Source organism: Palaemon carinicauda, chromosome 21, assembly GCF_036898095.1.
Source record: "Palaemon carinicauda isolate YSFRI2023 chromosome 21, ASM3689809v2, whole genome shotgun sequence".
Taxonomy (NCBI): Eukaryota; Metazoa; Arthropoda; class Malacostraca; order Decapoda; family Palaemonidae; genus Palaemon; species Palaemon carinicauda.
The window spans coordinates 122,146,283-122,167,167 of NC_090745.1; the positions used below are offsets into that span (position 1 = coordinate 122,146,283).

The following is a 20,885-nucleotide window of genomic DNA, read 5'->3' on the forward strand; positions in this document are numbered from 1 at the left end:
TCGTTTGCCAACTCAGTTATATTGAAAATTTCGAATGTGTTCGCTGTGTGCTTAGGGTATATATATATATATATATAATATATATATATATATATATATATATATATATATATACAGTATATGTATAGATATATGTATATTTATATATATATATATATATATATATATATATATATATATATATATATATATATATATATATATATATATATATATTATATATATATATATTTCATACGTTATACGTTTCATGAATTATTTCAACAATTGGAAATTCATCACTGCTACTGTTAACTATATTATTATTATTATTATTATTATTATTATTATTATTATTATTATTATTATTATTATTATCATCCAAGCTACAACCCTAGTTGGAAAAGCAAGATGCTATAAGCCCAAGGGCTCCAATAGGGAAAAATAGCCCAGTGAGGAAAGGAAATATTAGTTGTATTAGTTGTATTCTAATGTATTTATTATAATTTATTAATTAAGAACGCTTATATTGACTGTATTCTAATGTATTTATTATAATTTATCAATTAAAAACATTGATTTTCTTTCGGACACTTGAATGATGCTACTAAATATGATTTTAATATAAATCTAATGCAATGTAGAGAATCGTTAAAAAAAAAACTCTTTATTGACATATTGAATGAGACTAGCTCAATAAACCTGCATGATTGCCGTAGTACCACTCTCTCTCTCTCTCTCTCTCTCTCTCTCTCTCTCTCTCTCTCTCTCTCTCTCTCTCTCTCTCTCTCTCTCTCTCTCTCTCTATATATATATATATATATATATATATATATACTGTATATATACAGTATATATATATATATATATATATATATATATATATATATATTTATATTTATATATGTATATATATATATATATATATATATATTTATATTTATATTTATATATGTATATATATATATATATACTGTATATATGTATACTGTATATATATATATATATATATATATATATATATATATATATATATATATTTGTTAATGTAGGCCCACGTCAATCCATGCTTATATTTTAGTTATAGAATATTCTTATATCATACCCTTTCAATCCCTCGTACAGTATGCAGAAAAAGTAGTGTTTCTCGATTTCAGTGATTTTCGCTCGAAAGTCACTAAGTGGCAACTATCCCCTTCACATTTCTAATGACCTTCGCTTAAAATTGTGTGTATGGTTTAGTTATGACATTCCAATCACCCAGGATAGGATCCAAGATATCTCTGTAAAGGTCACTCATGAATGGCAGAGGCAAGGGACAGTGACATTGCCCTAGAGACTGACCATATATCCATATGATCAGCTCCCAAACCCATTTCTACCCAAGCTATAGTCCATTTCTTTTATCGAGGCAGATTTGCACCAACTCGCAGCGGTGCCCTTTTAGCTCGGAAAAGTTTTCTGATCGCTGATTGGTTAGAATTATCTCGTCCAACCAATCAGCGATCAGGAAACTTTTCCGAGCTAAAAGGGCACCGCTGCGAGTCGGTGCAAATCTGCATCGCTAAAAGAAATTGACTATAGGACCAGGGAGGGCTAGACAATGGTTGTTAATGACTCAGCAGGTAGATATAGGCTTCCCCAAACCCTTCATCCCTAGCTCACAAGAATGGTGAGGTTGCAGACACTACAAGAAATTATCGAGTTTGAGCTGGACTTGTTCTCCCGTCCAACAGAATGCCAGGCATACGTTTCTCCCGGAAAAGTAAATTTGAGGAGAATACTTGTCCATTACAAAAATGAAAATATCAAACCTCTTTATCCATAGATTGTACAACACATATCAATCAAACACAGCCATCTCAGTGTCTTCTACTTGTTTCTTCAATTTGGTTTCAACATCTGCAATCTGTTTCCATAAAGGAGGCAAAGTTAAACAGCCCAGTGCAAATTATAACTCCAGTTCTTTGATACACAACTCTTGTCTAGCAAAATACAGCTCGAGGAAGAAATACTTGTACCAACCTGTCTTTGTTTATTCTATCATTTGCATTATATCAATCTAATATTTCGTTCTGTATTGAATCCTAAATATAATTCTTCTTCTATGTATTTTAACATGTGTTGCTTCCTCTTCCCAGCTTTCGTTTGTTTAACGAACTTATTTTTGCCGGCACTGATTTTAAAATTCATCCTCTTAAAAGGACACCACTGTTTTCAAGGATCACGCACTATACAGCATCCACTGTCCTTTGTTACGTGCATACCATATGTCCTCACTTTTATATATATATATTTATTTATATATATATATATATATATATATATATATATATATATATGTATATATATATATATATATATATATATATATGTGTGTGTATATGTATATCCATCCATCCATATACCAAAGGCACTTCCCCCAATTTTGGGAGGTAGCCGACATCAACAAGAACAAAACAAAAAAGGGGACCTCTACTCTCTATGTTCCTCCAGCCTAACCAGGGACTCAGCCGAGTTCAGCTGGTACTGCTAGGGTGCCACAGCCCAACCTCCCACATTTCCACCACAGATGAAGCTTCATACTGCTGAGTCCCCTACTGCTGCTACCTCCGCGGTCATCTAAGGCACCGGAGGAAACAGCAGGGCCTACTGGCACTGCGTCACAATCGCTCGCCATTCATTCCTATTTCTAGCACGCTCTCTTGCCTCTCTCACATCTATCCTCCTATCACCCAGAGCTTTCTTCACACCATCCATCCACCCAAACCTTGGCCTTCCTCTTGTACTTCTCCCATCAACTCTTGCATTCATCACCTTCTTTAGCAGACAGCCATTCTCCATTCTCTCAACATGGCCAAACCACCTCAACACATTCATATCCACTCTAGCCGCTAACTCATTTCTTACACCCGTTCTCGCCCTCACCACCTCGTTCCTGACCCTATCTACTCGAGATACACCAGCCATACTCCTCAGACACTTCATCTCAAACACATTCAATTTCTGTCTCTCCGTCACTTTCATTCCCCACAACTCCGATCCATACATCACAGTTGGTACAATCACTTTCTCATATAGAACTCTCTTTACATTCATGCCCAACCCTCTATTTTTTACTACTCCCTTAACTGCCCCCAACACTTTGCAACCTTCATTCACTCTCTGACGTACATCTGCTTCCACTCCACCATTTGCTGCAACAACAGACCCCAAGTACTTAAACTGATCCACCTCCTCAAGTAACTCTCCATTCAACATGACATTCAACCTTGCACCACCTTCCCTTCTCATACATCTCATAACCTTACTCTTACCCACATTAACTCTCAACTTCCTTCTCTCACACACCCTTCCAAATTCTGTCACTAGTCGGTCAAGCTTCCCTTCTGTGTCTGCTACCAGTACAGTATCATCCGCACACAACAACTGATTTACCTCCCATTCATGATCATTCTCGTCTACCAGTTTTAATCCTCGTCCAAGCACTCGAGCATTCACCTCTCTCACCACTCCATCAACATACAAGTTAAACAACCACGGCGACATCACACATCCCTGTCTCAGCCCCACTCTCACCGGAAACCAATCGCTCACTTCATTTCCTATTCTAACACATGCTTTACTACCTTTGTAGAAACTTTTCACTGCTTGCAACAACCTTCCACCAACTCCATATAACCTCATCACATTCCACATTGCTTCCCTATCAACTCTATCATATGCTTTCTCCAGATCCATAAACGCAACATACACCTCCTTACCTTTTGCTAAATATTTCTCGCATATCTGCCTAACTGTAAAAAATCTGATTCATACAACCCCTACCTCTTCTAAAACCCCCCTGTACTTCCCAGATTGCATTCTCTGTTTTATCCTTAATCCTATTAATCAGTACTCTACCATACACATTTCCAACTACACTCAACAAACTAATACCTCTTGAATTACAACACTCATGCACATCTCCCTTACCCTTATATAGTGGTACAATACATGCACAGACCCAATCTACTGGTACCATTGACAACACAAAACACACATTAAACAATCTCACCAACCATTCAATTACAGTCACACCCCCTTCCTTCAACATCTCAGCTTTCACACCATCCATACCAGATGTTTTTCCTACTCTCGTTTCATCTAGTGCTCTCCTCACTTCCTCTATTGTAATCTCTCTCTCATTCTCATCTCCCATCACTGGCACCTCAACACCTGGAACAGCAATAATCTCTGCCTCCCTATCATCCTCAACATTCAGCAAACTTTCAAAATATATATATATATATATAATGTGTGTGTATATATATGTATATTATATATATATATATATATATATATATATATATATATATAGAGAGAGAGAGAGAGAGAGAGAGAGAGAGAGAGAGAGAGAGAGAGAGAGAGAGAGAGAGAGAGAGAGAGAGAGAGAAATATTATCAGTTTTTTGTATATTTTGAATAAAACTATCCCCCATCTTCTTTTTCGCAATGAATAGAAGAAAATGAATGGAATTACTTAATAAAAGCTGCCGTATCAAGACCAAGATGACAATAATCATACGAGCCGTTTGAACGGTAGCTCCACCCCTTTACTACTACTACTACCACCAAAACAAACTTGACGTGGCAGGGGTCCCGTAGTTTACTAATTGTCAAACTACCGGTGTCATCAAGTTAAAAGCCACGATGGCTCTGGAATAAGGAAGGTATTAGGACACCAAGGAAGATATTAGGACACCAAAAGACGAGAGATGATAGACATATCTACTCTGTAACTAAAATAAACCGTTTAACACAAGGACAATAAGCCGAAGGTAGGCATGATAATTTCGTCTTGAATGCTGTTGGCTATAAAGTTTTTCGTATGATAATTGCTCTACGGGTAATTAGGCAAATTTAATCATCGTGTAAGCCATTAATATCAGTTAAGCGTAGATGGCAGGACGTAGGGTTAGTATATTATAATCACTGGTAATTAACTGGTACGTTAATTTCATGCTGAATTCGTGAATATAATTTTCCAGATGGTCACCTTGTAATTTATGCATTTTCTAATCATTATTGGTTCAAAGGCCGGGGATGTATGTATGATAGCAGCCACCTATATGTACTATTATGGCTAACTTAGAAAACGGCAGTGTGAAGGGGGTCGCAGGGGGCGTAAGCCCCCCTCCATCAGGTAAGTAGGTAAGGACACGGCTTGTAGGTTAGGTTAGGGGGGAAGTTTAGGTTAGTTAATGTCCATTTTTAATCCATGCAGAAGGAACTGGCTGCTGATATATAAAGGCTCTGGCAAGGGATAGTAACATTGCCCTATCAAGCAGGACAATGCTCTAGAGACTGACCATATACACATATGATCAGCACCCAAGCCCCTTCTCCATCCAAGCTAGGAACAAGGAGGGCTAGGTAATCGCAGAGACTAGTAGGCTCCCCCAAATCCCCCATGCTTAGCTCACATGGATGGTGAGGTTGCAGCGACTAAAGAAACTAATGAGTTTGAGTGGGACTTAAACCCCAGTCTGGCATTCACCTGTTTACACCCCATTTAGTACAATTATGGAAATCCCAGTAAGGAACTGTGGTTATTGAATGGGTGAATAAAGCTGATTTGCACCAATAATAATGGTCAGAAGTGCAATAAACATAATCAGGAAGGAACATGAATATTTGGGTAAATTGTAGCAGGTTGGGTTCATCTTATGGTACTTTTAATTTTAAGCCATATATAGTATGAAATTTTTTTAGTAGTTTGAGGGTGAATATAGTTCCTTTGGACCGGTATAATCATTCTTAGTACTTGTCAAATTGATTTTCTTTATGGTAAGTTGTTTTTATTTTTGTCTAAAGTTCAAGAATATGAAGCCAGTTACACAATTTACAAAATATTATGATTTAGTGTACCCTTGCTAGGAGTGAAGCCAGTTGGGAAGCAAACACAGGATTGAGCCTTAGTCTAAGAGTAACCTAAGTGGAGCATTTGTATAATGACGGACAGGACCTCCCGTGTGCACAGTACTCCACTTAACCTAATTTTCTTCACCTAACCTAACCTACAAGCTGTAGTCTTTGCCTACTTACGTAATGGGTGTGACCACTTATAGGCTGCTGTATTTTTAGCAGTAAAGTTGAAAATAAAAGAGTTAAGGAGTATGGCCATCATCATACATACACCCCTGGAAAGCTAAGAATATGGCAGTCTAAGGGGATCGCAGGGTGTCATAGACCCTCCTAGTAGGTAAGAATATGGCTCCGAGGGTAGGTTAGGTCGTTTGCTTATGTTTGTTTCCCTTTTAAAGTTTCATAACTTTTGTAATTTTATACCAGGTCTGTGCCGACGAACTACAAGAGCACTGGAGCTTGTATCACAGTTTAATAATGTCCTTAATCTACCCTAATTAACCTTACACACCCTACCATAACTAACCTTACACACCCTTCCCCGAACTAATTTACACACCCTACCCTAACCAACCTTACGCACCCTAATTTAACTAACCCTACACACCCTAATATAACTAACCTTACACACCCTAAAATAACTAACCTTACACACCCTACCCGAACTAATTTTCACACCCTACCCTAACTAACCTTACACACCCTACCATAACTTACCTTACACACCCTACCCTAACCAATCAAGAAATTTGGGTATTATGATTATTATTATTATAATTATTATTATTACTTAATTAGCTACAACCCTAGTTGGAAAAGCAGGATGCTATAAGCCCAAGGGTTCCAACAGGGAAATAGCCCAGTGAGGAAAGGAAAGAAAACAAAGTCTGTAAACTTAGGGTATTGGCCAGAGCAGGAAGAAGTGGAAAAATATTGCTAACTAGCAATCATAGTAAGAGTGTCCAATTAATTAGTAGATCAGGACTTATTGGTGTTGAAAGATCTGTGTTATTCTAAGCAGTAGAGACATGAGTATATATGAAAAAAAAAGTAATTGTTTTGAATAGGAAACAACCTCGGGTTAAACTTCATTGTCTGCTTAAGTACATTGTGAAGATCACATTACAGATGATTAAATAGTTGCCTAGTGCGGAGGCTAATTGCTTACAGCATAATGGTTGGTATGTGACTTTTAGTTTCCTTAATTTCAACTTTTTTTTTTTCTCTGTAAATTTCTTGCTAGCAGTTTTAAATACTGTAAACTCCACAACTGTAAGTTTAAATGAAAGTGTTTGATATGTTTTTATTTAAACAGACTTTATGTAACTTGTAGTGGATCATCATTTATATTTGTCTTCTTATATTTGTGTCCTGTTCTTTTAGGAGAAATCATGAAAGAAAACCGAAGCACCGTCATCATAGTGGGAGACCAAAATGAACCAAAGAAGAAAAGTATCAAGCTTTTTAATGTACCTGTAAATGCAGTTCCCAGCACACCACAGTTCCTCGTTCTGTCATCACTTGTATTTGTGTTTTATCTTATTTATGGATATGTTCTTGTAAGTATTGTTGGCTTATGCCGTGCGTTATTTATTGTACAATTGTGATGTAGCACTAGGTACAATTTTTCTATGTTTAGTTTGCATTTACGAGAGGTTATCAGAGCATTAATTTCTATTAATTCTATGACATTAGAATATGTTGAAGGTGGATCAAAGTTGAAATAATATCCTTCCTTCTTAGATTACTGAATTCTGAATCCAATCCTAATAATAAGAGATATGATGTTTTTGTAAGTTTTTTTATATCCATTTTTCTCCAGATTTAGTTGCTATTCAAAGTGTCTCCCCACATAGTAATTTCATGTTTTGATATTCAGTGAAACAGTTAGACCCTTAATTATCCTCCTCTTACATGAAAGTCTGAGTGTCCTTACAACAAGCAAATCTTGTACTTTACTCACATTGTGATTCCCATGGACGGTGGAAAAAAACTAAGTGAAGGTATCCGTCTTGCTGCTAGAGAAAAAATCCCTATAATCTTCATTTAGCTCTGGTTCTGTTTCTTCTGATATGACCATATTTACAGATCATAGGTTTCTGATAGGCACTTCAGAAGGGGGGAGTGTGGGTAAATTATTCAAGGGTGCTTCAGAGGGGGGAGTGTGGGTAAATTACTTGGAACTCTTGTAGTGTACTGTACTGTGTTTTCGGTTCCCGGTGTTTCCATCTTCTTCTTTCAGCTTTGAAGAGCCCGTATATATGAATGGCAGTCTTCTTCGTCAGCCCTCCAGTCCTCGTCAGCGTTCACGAATATTTTCCTTTCATCACGACCACTACTATACTAAATTTTTTTTAATGAGGTGCATTTGCACTGACTCGTAGCAGTGCCTTTTTAGCTCAGAAAAGTTTCTTGCTATCTGATTGGTTAGAATTTTCTTGCCCAACCAATCAGCGATCAGGAAACTTTTCCGAGCTAAAAAGGCACCCCTGCGAGTCGGTGCAAATCTGCCTCACTAAAGTGAGTTGACAATAGTATTACTCTTTCTACTACTAGGGGGCTGATGTGTCATTTGCCTTGAGGATGAAGTCGTCGTTTCCGCTCACTACCTCTTCTCTTGCATCACTTTATGGTATATGTTACGTTACAAGCCAACATCTTCATTGACAAGACCTGCAGGAAGAATATAGTTCTACACAGCGGTTGCAGCAACAGAAGTCTTCTTTCCGATCATCTCCGCTGCCTTTCTCTGGTGATTCGGAACGAATCTTGTGAACATAATCCTTTGGGGTTACATGTATTTGTTTCTCTTCTCTCCACAAATTCGAGAACTTGTCGAATCTCTGTCACGGTTCTTGATACGATTCCTTGGATCATCTCCTCGGTCCTTCATACCTGCCTCAGGATAAATAACCCTGTAGTGTTATTCCCTTTTTTCATTTACTCTTCTAGGGTATTGAACTCGGCTCTTGCTTACAACAGCTATAGCAACTTACAGTAGTTGCGAGGAATCTTCGTTAAGCAACACTGGGTCTGGTCAGTACTTTGATGGGTAACCGCCTGGGAACACCAAATGCTGTTGGCATCTCTTCTTGCTCTCTTTCTTCGTCGGCCTACGCTCCCTCAGAACTTGTACAATCAACTTCAGCTTTCCATTCTCTTGATCCTTCTACGGAGAGGCATATGCGACCAACCCTTAGGTTGACCTCAGTCTTGTTCGTCAACCCTCTGACAATGATGCTCTCCCGCAGCTTGAGTTCGCCCATCGGCCGATGTTCGTCTTAGGGATAACTCATTTTCTTTTCCTTGAGTTAGGTTTACCCTATTGTGGGTAATCCCCTCCTACGAGTTCGGAGTACTCATCTCGTTTCGACAAGGACAGAGAATCCGGAGCTCATCTATAAGAGCATACACCTTTAATCTTCCACCCACCTGTTGAGGTGTGAGGGCGGCTTTCTCTTTAACTCGCGCGATCCGAACATCTGGTCGGACGGCCGGACTCAGGCGTTACGTCTTTTTGGTAGAACGATGTGTTTCATCAAGGTATCTCAGAGCTTTTACAGTCACTTCTTCCTATAGAAGTCTCAGTTCATCCTCTAATCCTGGAACAAGGTAGTTCATCAAACTCTGTTCAGTGAGGATAATGCTTACGGTCAAACAAGCAGTTGGTCCACAGGACCTCCTGTGCACGTTCGACCACTATGACTCATACTCCTAAATTCCAGGACATCCTTCATCAAGGAAGTATCTTCGATCATACAGGCATACCATTTCAGGTTGCGGTGCTTTGGTTTCAACAGCACCTCAGGTTTTCACAAGAGTTTTTACCACAGTGTCAACCTGGTCCTGATCAGCTTCGTTCTCCGAAGACTTCAGGATGACTGGCTGATCCTAACAGATTTGCTGGCTTACCTTCGTCAAGACCAAGACAACTCAAGTTTACAGTGATCTGAGGATTGAAGTAAATCTCGAGATACTCGGCTTCCTTATCAGAGACGGATATCCTTAAACATGTTCATCATCATCGGCCTGCAGAAGTCTTCCGCAGAACAACGGGGTTCCTTCTATGAGACGCACTTTCAGCCAGCAGTGGTTACGTCTTGGGGTCACTGTTTCACTCTGGTTCATCTAGCCTGCATTGGACTCCTTCGGATCCAACCTCTTCAGGGGCAGCCAGATCACAGGTGATTCAGCACGAAGGATCTCCTTTTTTCTCGGGTCTTTACAGAACCGGGGCAGGAGACGGACCTGAGAACATGGTTGCCAAATGAGAATCTCCACTGAGGAGTCGACTTCCTCGTCCCTTCCTCAGATTTGACTTTCCCTTTAGATGCATCAAAGAGGAGAGGTGGCACATGGTGTACCACTCGGCCTCCAGGCTCTGGTCAGAGTCCGAATGGTACTATCATGAGATGAGGGCACCCTTCCTAACGAACTAAGGATAAATCCTTTTGGGGGAACCTTGAGCTAGAACTCGCTGATGGGAAACTGGGTGTGCAGTTAGTAGGTTTGCCTTCAGGTGTTGTTGCTTTCCCTTCCGAGGGAGAGTCCTTCCACCAGCCAATGTTCAGAAATCTTCCGGCAGGCAAATCATTTCCCTTGTGTAACCTGGTATTATTATTATTACTGTATTATTAATACTATCCAAGCTACAACCCTAGTTGGAAAAGCAAGATGATATAAGCCCAGGGGCTCCAACAGGGAAAAATAGCCCAGTGAGGAAAGGAAATAACGAAATAAATAAATGAAGAGAACAAATTAACAATAAATCATTCTAAAAAAGTAACAACGTCAAAACAGACATGTCATCTATAAACTAGTAACAACATCAAAAACAAATCCTGTATGTCATAAATAAACTATAAAAAGAATCTTGTCCGCCTGGTCAACAAAAAAGCATTTGCTCCAACTTTGAACTTTTGAAGTTCTACTGATTCAACTACCAGATTAGGAAGCTCATTCCACAACTTGGTAACAGCTGGAATAAAACTTCTAGAGTACTGCGTAGTATTGAGCCTCATGATGGAGAAGGCCTGGCTATTAGAATTAACTGCCTACCTAGTATAGATAGATATACTTATTACATCCCCATACCCCCTAGCAAGGTGGTATTGAGTAAGATCTATGGTTGATTCTATGATCCCTACGTTTCTAAGAATTCTTACCTAGACTAGTCACACTGCTAGTATCACACAATTACACAGATTGCTCAGGCCGCTAACTGTGCTTTGCACAAATTGTTTAGCGAGGTGTCAGGGTTTCTCCCTGTTATGTTATTTTTCCTAACGATACGAACCTGTAGCTATTTATACAAATTGGCCAGCCACCACCTGTCCCCAATAAGTCCTGCCTGCAATAAAAAGTAACGAGACGACACAGGTGTGTGTGTGTGTAAGTGTGGTAGTCGGCTACCCCTCCTATCCCCACCGCAGACTACCGGTTGAGTGGCTACGCCTTGCTAAAAGTCTTATGGCTAGTCTTCCAGCTTCGCCAGAAGTATAGTCCCTATAAATAGCTAGTGCTTTGTATTGATAGGAAAAATGCATATTGCTTTCAAATTTGTCATTTTTGGTAGTATGTAGTCTTTATATATGACTTTTTTTAGGCTTTATGCAGATAGCTAAATAATTTCAACATTCATAACAAAACTTTCTATTTTGTGTTGAAAACAAACATATTCACATCATAGTATAGTGTGGGTATTCTTCATTAGTACCTATACTGAAATAGTCTATACACACCTCAATTTGGGCAAATTTTTACCTTTAACAGGGAGGGTATGTTTTTACAAGTTATTTGTCTAATTGTGTATTTTTTTGTAGGCTTATAGGAAATTTACTTGTGAATTTAATGAGAAATACACTTATATGGTAACTGAAGATATGCCATTAGTGTTGGGAAAGAAACGTAGGAATCATTAGCGGTGGGTATAAATTTAATGAACTGAAAGTCACGGCATCATTACTGTGCTATAAATTTTGTTAACCAAATAAGGTCATTGTTTTTGGGAACCCTCTCAAGGCTTAGATTAATTTTGAATTATTAATTCATTGTTTTGATGGATAAGTATACAAAATGGATATTCGTTTATTAGTAATATTATTATATAGAAGGAAATGTCTTGGAGTAGAGTTCTTTTGCTTGAAGGTACATTCGGGCACACTATTCTATCTTATTTCTCTTCCTCTTGTTTTTTAAAGTTTTAATAGTTTATGTATTAAATATTTATTTTTATGCTGTAACTGTTCTTAAAATATTTTATTTTAATTGTTAATTACTTTTCTTGTTTCCCTATTTCCTTTCCTCACTGGGCTATTTCCCCTGTTGCAGCCCTTGGGCTTATAGCAATCTGCTTTTCCAACTAGGGTTGTAGCTTAGCAAGTAAAAATAATGATAATAAGTTATTGATTGTTTTGAGTAAAGAAATGAAGACAAATAAATTTTGTCTGACTGTAATGCTTTATGTATTTCAGGAGCTGATATTCACTCTAGAAGGGATGCGCCCACATGGATGGTACTTAACTTTAGTCCAGTTTGCATATTATGCAGCTTTTGCAGCCATCCAGATCTTTGCATCTGGAGAAAATATCAGTAAAAAGTAGGTTTACTCAAATAATTTTCACTGTTTTGTAGTTATGAATGAATGAATGATTTAAAGTTTTCAGGCATCCTGACATCTAAGGTCATTGACGCCGTGGGAGAAATTAATTTGTAGGAGAGTTAATATTTTTTTTTGAATTAAAAATCACGGACTCCATTCTCATTTTAGAAGCTAAAACCATCACATGTGTGTATTAAATCATATGGATTTTCCAGGGCTTGCTGTAAGTCTTAACAAATTTGATTTTCCAGCATTCCTTTTATGCTTCACCATAGTACAGTTTTTTATGCAACCCCATCAGTTTACATTTGCATTTCTTGTACTCTGCAACATAATATTTTAATGCCTCTAATTTCCTTTACTGTACCTGTAACTGTTGTTGTACACATGAGTGTCTGGAGATTATTGTATGTAAATCCTAGTATGGTCACGTATGTGATCTCACATATTTAAGACCCTTTAGATTATTTCTATGAATCTCTCCTGTTATTCATATTACTTCTCCAGAAGCCCGGTTTAAGCGACACTTCCCTGTATTTAAAAAATTTCCCATTTTCTTTTTATTCAATCGAGGGCAAAGAACCTCACTGTCGCATTAGGAAGTATAGTTTTCAGTTTACTGTGTCGACCAGCCACGATCGAATATCCTCACATATAGGTTACATTGTTTTAAGATATCTTCCCATTGTTTAGTTGACAATTATTGCCTGGAGTGTGTACTGGAATCATTTCTGGGAGATCTTGTTCCATATTCGCTTGTATTGTGCTGGGGGCAATTCTGTACCTGTAATGGGAAGGTATGTTTCAATGGTTAACAATCAAGTTGACAGTTCTAGTGAGCTGGGCAAGACTAGGCTAGTTACTTATAGCAGGATAACAGTATTGTCACGCCTCCACCTTTAGACAGCACACAATTTCAGCCATCTTTTGATAGTGATGAGCTTCACAAGTTCTTGTCATCACTTGTTCCCTTTGTTTAAACTTCAGAAGTCCAGTGAATCCTCCTTTAGTCTTGGTAATTCTGGTCTATCTCAACCTATTGTTAAAGCTAATCCAGCCCCCCATGGTCATTCTAAATAAGGAATTTGGAAATCTCTCTCCTCTATATATCTCAAAGAATAAAACAATTTTTGATTACCCTGAAGTCAGGTCTCTTCAAACACATTAACGTTCAGTTCTCCGTGACGATCTTGCAGAGTTGCACCTTGTAAACAGGGAGAATAACTGATTAGTTCTATTAAGCAATATGCATTTGTGCATTGCCAAGCTGTGATAACATTGGATTGTTTCACTTAATGTGTAGACTGAGAATCCACAGTATATTAGCATTCTTGAATCGCTTGGGCGTGTGCATTGAACGCTTTAGAGAAGTATTTTCCTTTTTTACCTTTTTTTGCATTAGAGAGAATGCAGAACATTTGTGCTGGTTCTCTTAAGTACAGTGGCTGATTAATCATCATCATCATCATATCCTCCTACGCCTATTGATGCAAAGGGCCTTGGTTAGATTTTGCCGGTCATCTCTATCTTGAACTTTTAAATCAATGCTTCTCCATTCGTCATCTCCTAAATCACACTTGATAGTCCTCAGCCATGTATTTCTGGGTCTTCAAACTTCCAACTCCTCTAGTGCCTTGTAGAGCCCAGTTGAAAGTTTGGTGAACTAATATCTCTTGTGGAGTGCAAAGAGTATACTCAAACTGTCTCCATCTACCCCTCACCATGATTTCAAAAAGCTGATTGATAGTTGTTCAGTATTGGAATTTCATTAATATTCTTTCTTCCATATCAAGCCTGACTCCAATTGTCCCACTGATTACCACCCAATTTCCATAACTCCCATATTATCTAAAGTTTTTGAGCGTCTTCTGGCAAAACGTCTTGATAGGTTTGCTGAAGGTAATCATCTATTCCCTAGTTTGCAATTTGGTTTTCGTAAAGGCCTTGGAGCATGTGATGCCCTTCTTACAATCTCCAATGCTGTACAGAAATCCCTTGATTGTGGTCAGGAAGTTCGTATGATTGGCCTTGATTTTAGTGCTGCCTTTGACCGTGTTAATCATGAGGCCCTTGCTTTCAAAATAAAACAGTTGGAAGTGGGTGCGTCGTTTCTTAGCATTATTATTGATTTTTTAAGTAATAGATCTCAAAGAGTTGTTGTTGATAGGCACCATAGTGAGTATAGGAATGTGATATCCGGTGTTCCACAGGGTAGTGTTCTTGGCCCATTACTTTTCATACTATATACACATGGCATGTGGTTTGGACTAGAAAACAAGCTTGTTGCATATGCAGATGATGCTACTCTCTTTGCATCAATTCCATCCCCTGAATGTAAGTCTAGGGTTGGTGAATCCCTAAATAGAGATTTAGCTAAAATTAGTGCATGGTGCAAATTGTGGGGTATGAAGTTGAATCCTAACAAAACTCAAAGTATGATTGTAAGTAGGTCAAGGACGGTGGCTCCTCAACATCCGGATCTCAGTATTGATAATGTTTCTTTAAATTTGTATGACGCTTTTAAAATTTTAGGTGTGATTCTTGACAGCAAATTTACTTTTGAGAAACACATTAGGTCTGTGTCTTCTTCAATTGCACAAAAAATTGGCTTATTGAGAAAGTCTTTTAAGATTTTCGGTGATCAATCTATTCTGAAGAAGTGTTTTAATTCTTTCAATCTACCTTGTTTTGAGTATTGTTCTGTCTGGTCTTCAGCTGCTGATTCTCATCTTAATTTGTTGGACAGAAACTTACGGTCTATTTAATTTCTTATTCCTGATCTAGATATTAATCTTTGGCACCGTCGTTCAATTAGTTCATTATGCATGTTGCATAAGATTTTTCATAACTCTGACCATCCTTTACATTTAAATCTCCCTGGACAATTCTATCCTGTTCTTAATACTAGGCAGGCAGTTAATTCTAATTGCCAGGCCTTTTCCATCTTGAGGCTCAATACTACACTGTATTCTAGAAGTTTATTCCAGCTGTTACCAAGTTGTGGAATGATCTTCCTAATCGGGTAGTTGAATCAGTAGAACTTCAAAAGTTCAGAGTTGGAGCAAATGTTTTTATTTTGACCAGGCTGACATGAGTCATTTTATATTTTATATATGACATATTTGTTTGTGACGTTAATAGTTTATATAGGACATATCTGTTTTGACGTTACTGTTTTAGAATGATTTATTGTTAACTTGTTCTCGTCAGTTATTTATTTCCTTATTTCCTTTCCTCACTGGGCTATTTTTCCCTATTGGAGGCCTTGGGCTTATAGCATCTTGCTTTTCCAACTAGGGTTGTAGCTTGGCTAGTAATAATACAGTAATAATAATAATAATAATTAGTGAAAAAATTTCTCTTTTCCAGTGAAGTGTAGCAAACATCAATTTAATTTACAAACTAAAGAGGTATATTGAGGAACTAAAGGCCTAGCTCAGTAGCACATGTCATCCTGCAAAGCAATAATTTTCAATAATTTCTTTGTATACTGAAAGTCTTAATCCTGATTTATATGAGGTTTTATCAAATGCGTGAAGATAGCTGTTCTTTTATATAGCTTTGGTTCTAGTGAATTTTGCTTTGAACTTGTGCATACCAGACAGAAGCAGGTGTTTGGCTAGTAATAAAGCATTATTCTACTAGGCATCAACTGTGGGGGTTATTATGTCTTTAAACAACTCTTATGATATGAACTTAACCTTAACCCAGCCATAAGATATTGCAAACCTGCGCTTTCACAACCACTACTATCCCTTCCATGTGGCTATGATCATCTCCAAGTCAGGCAGACTTCAACATAGCAAGGGAGCATTTCGTTACACTTGTGGGTATCTATATGTCCCATTTAGATTAGCACTCCTATCTTTCACTACAGTACTATCGCAGTGTCATGAACTTGTAGTTTTTATATGTGAATAGTTATTCATTCATCTGGTTATTTGCTTGTTTACTTCTTACTGTATTCTCAGGTTTTTAAATGTGGGAAATCTATCCTGCAGGATATTTATTTGCTGGGGATTGTAAGAAAGTGTTTCCTTTCCAAAGAGCAATCTCATTCTGGCCAATGACGAAGTCAAAAAGCAATTATTTTTTTAGTTTATAAAGTATGTTTATGTATTGCAGAAGTATTTGCTTTTCAAATGCTTCATCTTCTTTGAGAATTCTATATTACTGTTCTCTACATACATACTATAAACAGTGTACGGGAAGAATTTTTTTGTCTCCTGCAGTGATAATAATGATATTTATGATGATGATAGTAATAATAATAATGATAATAGTTACTGCAATAATTACTCCAAACTTAACCTGTTGTTTATCCTTCTACCTGATGAACTTCGCCCACTTACTAGCTATATGTAGCAACCCTGAGAAACAAATAGTCCGAAGAATAGAAAAATTGGACCTAAAATTAAATTCTGCCGAAGCAGCCATTATTTTCAATTCCACCTGCCTGGAGGAGGGTCTCCTACCAAAATAGTAATAATAATAATAAAGAATTTGTAGAAAATGTTCTTGCTACCTAGTTTATCATCAGGAATATCATTGTTCTAACTGTTTTCTCTCCAAAGAAAAAAAAAATTGAAGATTTATGTGAAAATGTCTAGTGTTTTTCCAAGAATTAATTCCATCCTTAATTCCTACTGTCCAATCCTTAAGCTTAAAAATTTGATAATTGTACTTATCTTCCAGAATACCTTTAAAAGTCTACATTGCTATTGCTATACTAACAGTTGGAACTATGGGCTTTTCAAATTCATCTGTTGGATATCTAAATTACCCTACGCAAGTATGTATACCTGTGTAATCCTTTATTTGTATATGTAGAAATTTATTATATGCAAAAGTATTTTTTCTTGTGCTATAGCTCTCCACAAGGGCATTTATTTAAGAAATTCTAATTTTAAACATAAAACTTACCCGCTGGTTATATAAGAATGGCTAGCGTTCCCAACGCCTGCCATTCTTATATAACCAGCGGGTAAGTATGTTCAAAAATTTATTTTATGAAAATATAATTTTTAAACATAAAACTTACCCGCTGGTTATATAAGAATGGCAGGCGTCGGGAACGCTAGCCATAACTTACATAACCAGCGGGTAAGTATGTTCAAAAATTTATTTTATGAAAATATTTCAAATAGAGATACAGAACAGTAACTGTATGATTGTTCCTCTTATACATTAAGTGTATTAAAGTCCTATTTTTATTAAAATAATTATTAGCAGAATGAACTGATATGTTTAGAGAATTTCTGACAAGTAACAAACAATATGCAAATCAATTTGCTTATGCTGATGTAATATCCATTTATATCCCGAAATTGCAAGCCTTATTTGTGAGTTTGAGTTGAGGTTAATGGTGATGATGCAACTATATATTCATATATACTTAGCCTATCAATTTATTCAATTTGATCTATTATTTTGTTAACCCTTTTACCCCCAGGCTATTTGGAAATTTCCAACCCTTAACCCCCAGGGGTTATTTTTTTTTCAAGCACATTTTGCAGTATATATTTTTTGAATTGCTCTAACAGCCTTAATTTTCGTCATAGAGAGGTCAGGTTGGTCTCATTCTCTTGGAAAATGCCTGAAGTTTCTCAAAAAATTATCAAAAATATGCAAACAAAAATTTAAATAGCAGTTTTTTTTGCAAGGACGTACCGGTACGTCCATGGGGTTAAAGGGATGAGTTTTGTGAAACGTACCAGTACGTCCTTTGGTGGTAAAAGGGTTAAGTGAAAACTATTTATAAACTAGTTCGTAGACTCTTCTGAAGGATACGTTCTCGTTCTCTTGAATGAACGGTAGGACAGAAGCCCCCCCCCCCCAACGTGCAAGCATTCGACTTACAAACATTCTCAGATGCAAACTCAAATCCAAAACATTCTCAGATGCAAACTCAAATCCAAAACATTCTCAGATGCAAACTCAAATCCAAAACATTCTCAGATGCAAACCCAAATCCAAAACATTCTTAGATACAAACCTCAAATCCAAAACATTCTCAGATACAAACCTCAAATCCAAAACATTCTCAGATACAAACTTAAATCCAACTGAAAATAACAGAGTTAAGATGAAGAAATACTGTAATAATATAAGAAAATTGAGGTTTGTAATAACCTGATACGATTTCATATGAAACCCAACTATTTGTTGACCTTTGTAGCTGGAAATCATAGGCATGGGATTCAATTTAGCCTCACCCTGGGCCAAAGTTTAACAAAATTCTACTTAAAAACAGCATTTTAGAACCTATTAACCCTTTTACCCCCAAAGGACGTACTGGTATGTTTCACAAAACTCATCCCTTTACCCCCATGGACGTACCGGTACGTCCTTGCAAAAAAACTGCTATTTAAATTTTTTCTGGCATATTTTTTATAATTTTTTGAGAAACTTCAGGCATTTTCCAAGAGAATGAGACCAACCTGACCTCTCTATGACAAAAATTAAGGCTGTTAGAGCAATTAAAAAAATATATACTGCAAAATATGCTTGAAAAAAAAATAACCCCTGGGGGTTAAGGGTTGAAAAGTTCCAAATAGCCTGGGGGTAAAAGGGTTAAGTTTGTGGGTTGAGGATCTTCTGCATTTGGAAACTAGGTCAAAGCAGTTGGATAGCTAGGTGGGGAGAGGCCAAGAATCATTATACATACATACATATACCAAGGCACTTCCCCCAATTTTGGGGGGTAGCCGACATCAACAAATGAAACAAAACAAAAAGGGGACCTCTACTCTCTATGTTCCTCCCAGCTTGACAAGGGACTCAACCGAGTTCAGCTGGTACTGCTAGGGTGCCACAGCCCACCCTCCCCCGTTATCCACCACATTATAAAAAGTAATAAAGGTGACTTTGAAAACACTGCAGCCGGGACTAAAGGGATGCTGTTAAAAACCTTAAGGATGCCAGAGAACTCTTAAATCAATCATTCAATCATACAGGGGATAAGTACGTACAGTATAAGCAATGTAAACAGTTGTGAGAACATGTCTATGTAATGAATGAAAGAAAATCCCTAACTACAACATCACTTGCACTCATTGCTCCGCCTCTTTAACATTTACAATGCTTTCTGAATGCTCAAATTATTTGGAGTTCTTTCCTCAGATACCCTCTGCAACATTTACAATGCTTTTCAGAAGGCTAAAATCCCTGGCATCAACACTTTCTCTCACTGCTCAGCGTCTACAACATTATTTTTTTTTTCTACCCTATCCTACCACCTGTCCATTTTGTGCGATTCATGGAATTCTGGTTGTGTAGCCTAGGTTTGATGATTTATTTTTCTTGTAGTTTTGTTGCCATCTCAAATCACCAATACAGTAATAAGTGTTTGATATTGTATCTGGAATAGCTGTTAGGTAATTAATTTGTATTTGAATGACTGCAGTTCTTAGTACTTTATTAAATTTAAAGGAGCACCTTACAGTATTGACTTTTGAGAGTGCTTTCTTATTTTTAATTCATATGTTGGAATTTCATCAAACATGGGGAAGTGTGTTACAAAAACAAAGCCATCAGTATTTTAAAGGAAATTTTCTAACCAGCCTTTCCGTGAATGGTCATAATTTTCAACAAGATTATATTTTAGAAGGACAGATGTATTGTTGGAATATTGCAACTCTCAAAATGTCAACATTGGTAACCTCTATAGTATTTATAATGATCTTGGAAAAAATTCTCAGTGGTAAAAACAACAATAACCATTAGTTTAAATAAAAGTGAGTGCCCGTGAATTTCTGAAGCAAAGGAGAAAAATTTAGGACTAAAGTTAAAGGCATAATAAAACATGAAGAGGAAGTTGTCCCAGTTTATTTCAGTCACATTTTAGCCACTTTGTTTTAAGCTACGGTATTATTAGCATCCTCCTTGAACCTCTCTTTTCCCATATATTAGAACATATATACAATAGTTGCATCTAATGTTTCAAAGTAGCAGATATATGTATCTTATTCAAACAAGTTAATGATTAATATCTGTGACCTCATTATCAGCTGATGTATCATAGATATTACTATTATTATTATTATTACTATCCAAGCTACAACCCTAGTTGGAAAAGCAAGATGCTATAAGCCCAGGGGCTCCAACAGGGAAAAATAGCCCAGTGAGGAAAGGAAATAAATAAATGAAGAGAACAAATTAACAATAAATCATTCTAAAATAAGTAACAACGTCAAAACAGACATGTCATATATAAACTATTAACAACATCAAAAACAAATATGTCATAAATAAACTATAAAAAGACTCATGTCCGTCTGGTCAACAAAAAAGCAATCCAGTTTTAAAGATGAAAGAAGTATTTTAAAAAAATAGTTAAAAGAGAGGATGTTATGAGGTTTAGAATACAAAGGTGGAAGCAGGCAACGGCTGATAAAACC

At 36.9% G+C, this 20,885-nt stretch overlaps 1 protein-coding gene across 3 annotated transcripts in view; it reads left to right on the forward strand.

Annotated features, from left to right (window-relative positions):
• Papst2 (PAPS transporter 2) overlaps positions 1-20,885 on the forward strand; it is a 199,073-nt gene that overhangs the window by 157,971 nt on the left and 20,217 nt on the right. Inside the window, exons 1-4 of one of the 3 annotated variants that reach the window (XM_068345349.1) lie at positions 4,592-4,798; positions 7,269-7,444; positions 12,359-12,483; positions 17,182-17,278. In XM_068345349.1, coding sequence (XP_068201450.1) covers positions 7,277-7,444; positions 12,359-12,483; positions 17,182-17,278 — 390 coding nt within the window. In that variant the 5' untranslated portion in view covers positions 4,592-4,798; positions 7,269-7,276. Of the gene's footprint in view, positions 1-4,591; positions 4,799-5,084; positions 5,164-7,268; positions 7,445-12,358; positions 12,484-17,181; positions 17,279-20,885 lie in introns of those variants that run through there. The other 2 variants (XM_068345348.1, XM_068345350.1) reach the window with 2 other exon arrangements.